This window comes from Patiria miniata, unplaced genomic scaffold (genome assembly GCF_015706575.1).
Source record: "Patiria miniata isolate m_02_andy unplaced genomic scaffold, ASM1570657v1 HiC_scaffold_7, whole genome shotgun sequence".
In the NCBI taxonomy this organism is placed as follows: domain Eukaryota; kingdom Metazoa; phylum Echinodermata; class Asteroidea; order Valvatida; family Asterinidae; genus Patiria; species Patiria miniata.
The window spans coordinates 1,752,405-1,759,812 of record NW_024037074.1 but is presented as its reverse complement, the minus strand read 5'-3'; the positions used below and the strand labels follow the sequence as shown (position 1 = coordinate 1,759,812).

The 7,408-nt window shown below is 41.8% G+C and overlaps 1 protein-coding gene across 2 annotated transcripts; it reads left to right on the top strand.

The window, feature by feature from the left end:
- The first annotated feature begins 19 nt into the window (after positions 1-19).
- On the top strand, positions 20-6,799 carry LOC119745826 (distal membrane-arm assembly complex protein 2-like). 2 transcript variants are annotated; one of them, XM_038222453.1, is made up of 5 exons: positions 20-61; positions 1,916-2,228; positions 3,498-3,721; positions 5,135-5,297; positions 6,379-6,799. In XM_038222453.1, exons 2-5 carry the CDS (start codon positions 1,972-1,974, stop codon positions 6,590-6,592), a joined length of 858 nt encoding a protein of 285 aa, XP_038078381.1. In that variant the 5' UTR covers positions 20-61; positions 1,916-1,971; the 3' UTR covers positions 6,593-6,799. The 2 variants fall into 2 exon arrangements, with proteins under 2 accessions (XP_038078381.1, XP_038078382.1); XM_038222454.1 differs by lacking the exon at positions 20-61 and adding an exon at positions 76-215.
- Positions 6,800-7,408: the final 609 nt, after the last annotated feature.

Sequence of the window (7,408 nt, the reverse complement as noted above, 5' to 3'; positions counted from 1 at the left end):
TTTCACGAATACAATAGAGGGCGCCCTATATATTTGAGGCCATCGTCCGAGAGCGCGACAGGTATGTTTTATTTTACTTTTTGCGTTGCCAAAACCCCTTTATATGGCGATTTTTATCCAGTTCACCAGGCATTAAAGACTTTCTGCTGAGTTGTAGGAAAGATTTCCCTACACGTACGTTACTTTTTTCAATCGCTTTTCAGCGGCGTAGCAAAGTAAGTAGGCTCTAACTGTGTGTGTGTTGGGGGGGGGGGGGGGGGGGGGCGGGGGCCGGGCATGGGGGGGGGGTAGGCCTAAACATGGTAAAAAATTCTTGAGGGGGGCACTTGCACATTTGTGCTCAAATGTGACGCCACATCCGTGTTTGTAACAAAATTGGAAATGTTTTTCAATCCCGCCGCTCTCGGTCCTAGAATTCATGTCTAGTCTTCTCGTCATTTTTGCAATGAATGACCTTCATTGATGGAAAGAGTTGCGTCAGGTTGCAACATTCTTTCCCACATTTTTTCCCCGGGGGGGGGGGGGGGGGGGGGGGGGGGGGGGGGGGGAGAGAGGGGCTGGTACTGTCTGTTGATAGGTGGCGCCGTTCAAAAGCACCATACTCCATAGACTTCAAAAGAGAAAATTATGCACACTAATAAGCTTGGGCACTCTTTACAAATATTTTTTTTTGGGGGGGGGGGTATTAGTGCTAGTGAGAAAAGGACATTTCAATAAAAAAGGGCAGTCTTTACAAAGTATTTGGGGGGGGGGGAATACCCCCCTTATCCCTCCCCCCCCCCCCCCCCCCCCCCCCCCTCTAGGTGCTTGAGTTATGTGCTGAGCTAAACAGATTAGAAGGCGTAACTAACCAAAGAAAGCACATCGTTTTTGTTTGTTGTTCGGTCAATTTAAAAAAAATTGGTGACAAACGTCCGAGCAGGCTGTAGAAGATTTGTACAACAATATCTCACAATCACATGTACAGAGTACGTGATTTCATTGGTTAGTATAATGTTTTTAGCTCACCAGGTAGCTCAGGTTTGCCGAACACGGTGAGATTTTCGCCTCGCGAGGCGAAAGAAATTAAACAGGATGGAAATTGGCCTCACGGCCTCGCGAGGCCGAAAAAATAGCAAAAATTCACCGCACACGGTGAGCTATGTGCTCAGCAAACGGCCTCGACAGACTGTTTGCTTAGCACGTAGGTCTTGTGTGCAGCGTGCTTCATACTTTCGCTGTTTACGAAGTCTATGGAGAGTCATTGGTCAAGTGCATTTTCAAAGTATTTTTTGACAAACTTGGAAATGTTGCTCAGTCCGAGATTCATATCTTTTAAACATTATTGAAATGACTGACCTAAATTGAGATAATATATGATGAAAAAAAGTGGCTTTTTGCTCACCACGTAGCTCTCGTGTGCGGCAGGCTTCATACTTCAGCTATGTACCAAGTCTATGGAGAGTCAAGTGCATTTTCAAAGTATTTCCTAACAAAATTGGAAACATTTCTCAGTCCCAGATTCATGCTTTTTCAACATTTTTGCAATGACTGACCTTCATTGAGATAATATATGATGAAAAAAAAGTGGCTTTTTGCTCAGCACGTAGCTCTCGTGTGCGGCAGGCTTCATACTTCAGCTATTTACGAAGTCTATGGAGAGTCAAGTACATTTAAGTATTTTCTAAATTGGAAACGTTTTGAGTCTCAGATTCATGCTTTTTCAACATTTTTGCAATGACTGACCTTCATTGAGATAATATAAGATGAAAATAAGTGGCATCAGGATGCAACATTCTTTCCCAAAGAAACATTTCCAAGTTTGTTTGAAAATACTTCCAACTCCCACTAACTGCATCAAATTGTCGTCAGGATAACTCTCTTACCATGCTTACTGTGTTCTTATTCCTCCATCATGTCCATGCTCTATCTACAGATCATCATCAGTCATCAGTGGTTTAAAAGCTAGACATCCTTCCACCAATCTGCTCCATGACACCACCCACCATGTTGAAGTTGAGGACGTGCCTAATGGCTTTGAGTGTACGGACTCTGCAGACCACCCAAGCCTCAGTCTGCCCCTGTGCATGTGGCCGTGGGTCTGTCGATGCGTTGCGGAGTCCTGGGTCGATGTTGAGGCCAGCAGCAGGCCAGTTGACATATTCTCAATACCGGCACATGTCTCTGCTGTATTATATGCGTACGATCCCCAAGCGATTTAAGGAGTTCAAGAAGTTCCAGCTGAATATGTAAGTACCTTTGTGCAGATCACATACTCGTTTTGCCATGTTTTTTTTCATACTCCGGATTTATGATAATGTACGGGACAGGTTGACCGTATGAAAATGGCACAAGTCTGCAAGCTGTACTTCAAAAAGCTGCAAGATTTAATAAGAATTTGCTAGATCTCACAGAATTACACGAAACACATTATAAACACTTTAACTCACATGCAGATGTTAATAAAAAGTTATTTAACAAAAGACAATCATAAAATTTCCTCTAAAAAAAATTAGATAATATTTTTCTTTTTTAAAGGGAAAATACAACATTTGCAAACATCAAAAAATAAAACTACCAAATCATTTTGAAATACCTTGCTGTACTGTTAGTGAATGACAGTGTAAAGCATCCTGTAAAATCATGGCACCTGGTATCCTGTCATTTTCAAGAAAAGTGGTATTTTTGTATCAATTTCCAACGCTGGCTGGCTTTTTTTTCAAATACTGGCCCCAATTGACCATCGCACTTGTTTGCAATCGATTACACACCTATGAATGGGTACAAGCCAGCTAGACTGGTTCCCTGACCTTACAATTCCCCAATGTATATAAACTGCCCTGTTTCTTCTTATATGGAGTCAGGGAACCAGACTACAGGAAAATGATTGTTTTTCTTGGTTTTTATAGCATTTTCGAACCCAAAACCTCAAAAAAGTCAGTGTAACTATATTTGCTATATATTTCCAACCCCCCAAATTCCATCCATTTCTGAAAATTACAGCAAAAGCAAATGATGTATATTCCCTTTAAACTTGGCGCGTGTCTAGTCTGACTTCAAATGTCTATAGTACTTTACCGTGTAGTCATACATGTCGGGGAACAACAACGGTTTACTGGCCTGCCTATGCCCCGCTGTTCACGGGTTTGTTTGAAGTGATTAAAGCTTGTTCAAAACAAATCTGGTATATTTTTCTGCTGGGATCACCGATTTTACAGAATTCTGCCAGAAATCTGCTAAAATGTTCATTCCTCTACAGATTTTCTGCTAGATTCGGGGGTTTTTTTGCTCCAAAAAAATCTGTCAGATCTAGCTGAAAATGAGCTAAAACGGTCACCATGATAGAGGGGACAGGAGGCTGGGGTCCATCTGTATGATTTGACAACTTACTAAAGTGATTTTGTATACTTATTTAAAACTTCCACAACTTGCAGTATTCTCAGTAAAGCGTCCATGGGTTGGTCATCAATATGACTTTTCAATTTGCGGCTGTTCTTTGTTCCGTATTACGTCCACAGAGTGGAACGGCCAAACGAAGCCAGCAAATTCCCGCCCGAGATTGCCACCTACTTGTGGCTGATCAGTATGAAGGCCAAGGTGCATTTCACCAACGGCAAGTGGTACACGTCGGAGGTAAGCGGGCTGAGAGAGAAGCGGCCCGTCAGGGAACTCATGAAGTACAACATTGACGCCATCGATGCCAAAGGAACGTTGATAGACTATCACGGCATGGCGCAAATAAGTAAGTGGTGTCTGGGAAGGGGGGTCTCAGTAACAGGGTGTCCCAAAAAAAAATTATCCTTTAATTTCTCAAAACTACTTACCAGAGTATTTCATCTTCATGGAGCATATTAATTACTAGCTGCATGTTATACAAATATTGAGTGGCTCAGGGTGAAATGGGAGGAATATTATCGCAAGGTAAAATCTGGACTTTTCCATTTCATGAGGCAAAGCTGAGTGAACTGGAAAAGTCCGGATTTTACCAAGCGATAATATTCCTCCCATTTCACAATTTAAAGCCACTCAATATTTGTTTTATATAACCGACATATAGATCCTTGTCATTTGATATATTTGAATTTTTATTTCAATACAAAACTGGAGGAAAATGTATTTCTCTCTTCCAAACCACCCCTTCACGAAAATGTTTGAACCCAACGCTGTAGCGCTGGCTCTTTGGAACAATACGCGCTACGCGCAACGCTGAACGCGCACACCAGCATGCATTTGCACATAAATACTGCGTCATGGAACAAGAATGATCTGAACTGTTCAATAGTATTTCCCATTCCCCATGGGCGGATAGTACTTTTTGAACCGCGGCGTGAATGGGGGCAATAACGAATGTCACGCGATGTGAGTTCCACCAATCAAATGACAAGGATATGTATGCCGGTTATATAAACCCATTCTTTATTGGCTAGGGTGTATGTGTGTTGGGGCTCGAAATGTGGGGAGGAGTAATGTTTAAATGGTTGCAAATACAGTAACCGCTTAAGAAATGCAAGTGCAAGGGACACGAAATAAGGAACTATAAGCCCCAACAGGCTAACAGAAACTGGCAGAAGTGTCATCTCCCCGGGAAATTGGTTTTGGGAGAGTAACTGCAAAGTCCCCAAAATGAGAAGTCCCTTCAGAGGTTTTTGTGGCCCCCCCCCCCCCCCCCAACTTAAAAAAAATTCTTGCTACGCCACTGTGTAGCCCACATTATCAGTAAACTGTGCGCTCAATGTCAGGACACCACCTCCTGTTACCCACAAAATTTCAAAGTCTTTTTTTGTAAAGTTAAAATTACTGGAGTCTTCAACGAACTCAAAAGAAACGCCCGTTCTGGACAAACTGTCAGTGCTGAGATTTGTTATAAAACGTTTGAGCAATATGCTCAAGAGAAAGCCGTGGAAAATTGGGACATTAAGACTGTTTCTTTTTTTTTAAATCAAAGTGTCATCTTTTTGGTCTTTTACATAAGATAATCGGTATATTGAATATTTTCGCTATTGGATTTCCGATATATCGAGTATTGAAAATTCAGTGTCCCTGAAACAACCTCAGAAATGCTATTAAAACACCCTCAAAAATGCTTTTAACGATACTGACAACGAGAGCCCAAAAAAATCATTTATTTTACGTTGTTGTATGCTCGCCCTTACAGTAAAACTAAAGAAGCTGAAGTTCCTGAGTTTTGAGGGGTGTCCCTACATTGACGATAGCTGCCTGGGGCGCTTGGTGCACCTGCAGGATTCACTCACACATCTCAACATCAACAAGTGTCCACAGGTTACAGAATGTGGACTAGTCAGCCTGCATCACCTCAGGTAGTCAACAAGTCCACTTACGTTGTGGACATGTTTAACCCTAAAAGGCCTGGGGGGTGGTTAAGGCCACCCCCCCCCCTCTCCCCTGCACTTTTCTAGCAATATTTTTGCCAAATGTTTGTTTCTTGCCCGTGAGCTTATATAACATTCTAGCTTCAAGTCTGGCACATGTTTTGATACCAAATGTATGAAATTTGACTTCAGGGTCGTCGCGCTGCGCGACAATATTTAAGGCTGCGCGACAATATTTAAGGCTGCGCAACATTATTTAAGGCTGCGCACCACGGAAATCACATTTCCCCATATATAATACACAGATAGCACAGCTTGCTGTGGTAACAGTGTGCTATCTTGCAAAATTAAATAATTAAAAAACACTTTGTCTTGTGAAAATCTAATTCTGTGAATAATTATGTTCAGATTAAATTGCTCTACATGTGTGCCAAGTCTCATTCCATTTCGTCATTTCACGTCCGAGTTCTGGGGGGTCGGGGCGGAATCCATTAACACTGACATAGCTTGTGCATGGAACACGAATGTAATGGCAGCCACTAAGAAACCACACCCACTACCCCCCCCCCCCCCCAAAAAAAAATTATCAAAAAAACAAAAATTACCTTACTTCTAAAGTGATCTTACATAAGCCTCTCTCAAATAACGTCTGGGATTTTAGTATTTTGTGTCCAACCACCCTGTATGTAAAGTTTTTCAGAATGTCCGTTTATTTTTTAACTACCCCTTCCAGTCTGTGGGATGGACTCTAAGGACTCTCTAAGGGACCATCTCAATTCATATCCAGGACGAGTTCCGGACAAGTTGTGGGTAGAATCATTCACTTTGTCCAGAAGATGCTCTGCATTTGTCCCGGACATGTTCTGGGGAAACTTTCATCAGCAACTGCTTGACTCACCAATACTGATAAGTTCATCGCGGGAAGATTGCGAGGAAGTTGTTCAGAATCCTGCAACTTATACCCGATACAATGTCTGCAACTTGTCCGGAACTCGTCCCACATATGAATTGAGACGAGCCCTAAGTAACCTTTAGTTTTGTTTTTTTTTATTCCATGTTGACTTCGCAGTAATTTGGAGAGAATGAACATGAGCGATCTCCCGGGAGTTCCCCACGCCAGAGTAATGGCCTGCATGCTGGAGGACGTATTGCCCAATCTCAGGATTGGTCTGGTTACCGAAGAATTAGAGAGATATGCGAGTCGGAGAGACAAATGGAGGTCCACACCAAGCCCGGACAGTTGTGAGAATGAAACAAAGGAACAAGTGGAGAAGACAAGTTGACACTTAAACAGGAGAATGATTTCATATTGCGTAACTTTGCTGGATTACAGCCATATGCATTATCAGCAAGACGGACAATCCCAGATGTCCTCAGCAAAGGCCTTCATAAAGCCACCCTCGGGTTGACTTTGCAATGACACACATCAGTTTGGAACTACAGCCTGTCTCAAAAAAATGGTACAATCAGAAAAAAAATTGGTTAAATATGAAATTTCAAAATAAGTCATTCTTACTTGGCATTATATTAAAGAACAAAGACTGGGTTTTCCAATAGTGTTTGTTTGATCTTATTTGCTTTTGTCAATTCAGAGATATAATCAATTTAGTGCGATACACCAAAATCGATTTTGTGCCACTTTTATGCATGGGCAGAGTTGCTTCGAGTACTGTGCCATGCTGTCTTGAAGCTCACAAAAGATTGCAACTTGGCAAAAGAAACAAACTCGATTTTTGTGTTCCGCAGAAAACTGGAGTTATCTCTGGATCGACAAAAGCAAGTGAGATGAAACAAAAAGTATTGGAAAGCCTGGTCTTTTTTCTTTAATGTGATGCTCAAAACGACTTACTTATGTTGAGATTTAATATTGAAAATTTTTTTTCGATTGTACCATTTTTTTTTAGACAGGCTGTAGCTATTCAAGATCAAGCTGTGCCTAAGCTCTGACTGTCAGGAACATTTCAGTTGTCAATTTTTATTTGCAACCCGAGTGTAACTACGACCACATTTTAACAACTGGCATCAGTCAGCACTAAAAAAATCAAATCGCAACTTCTGCACGACTGAACATGTTCTCAACTGGCGGGAATCAATTGCAG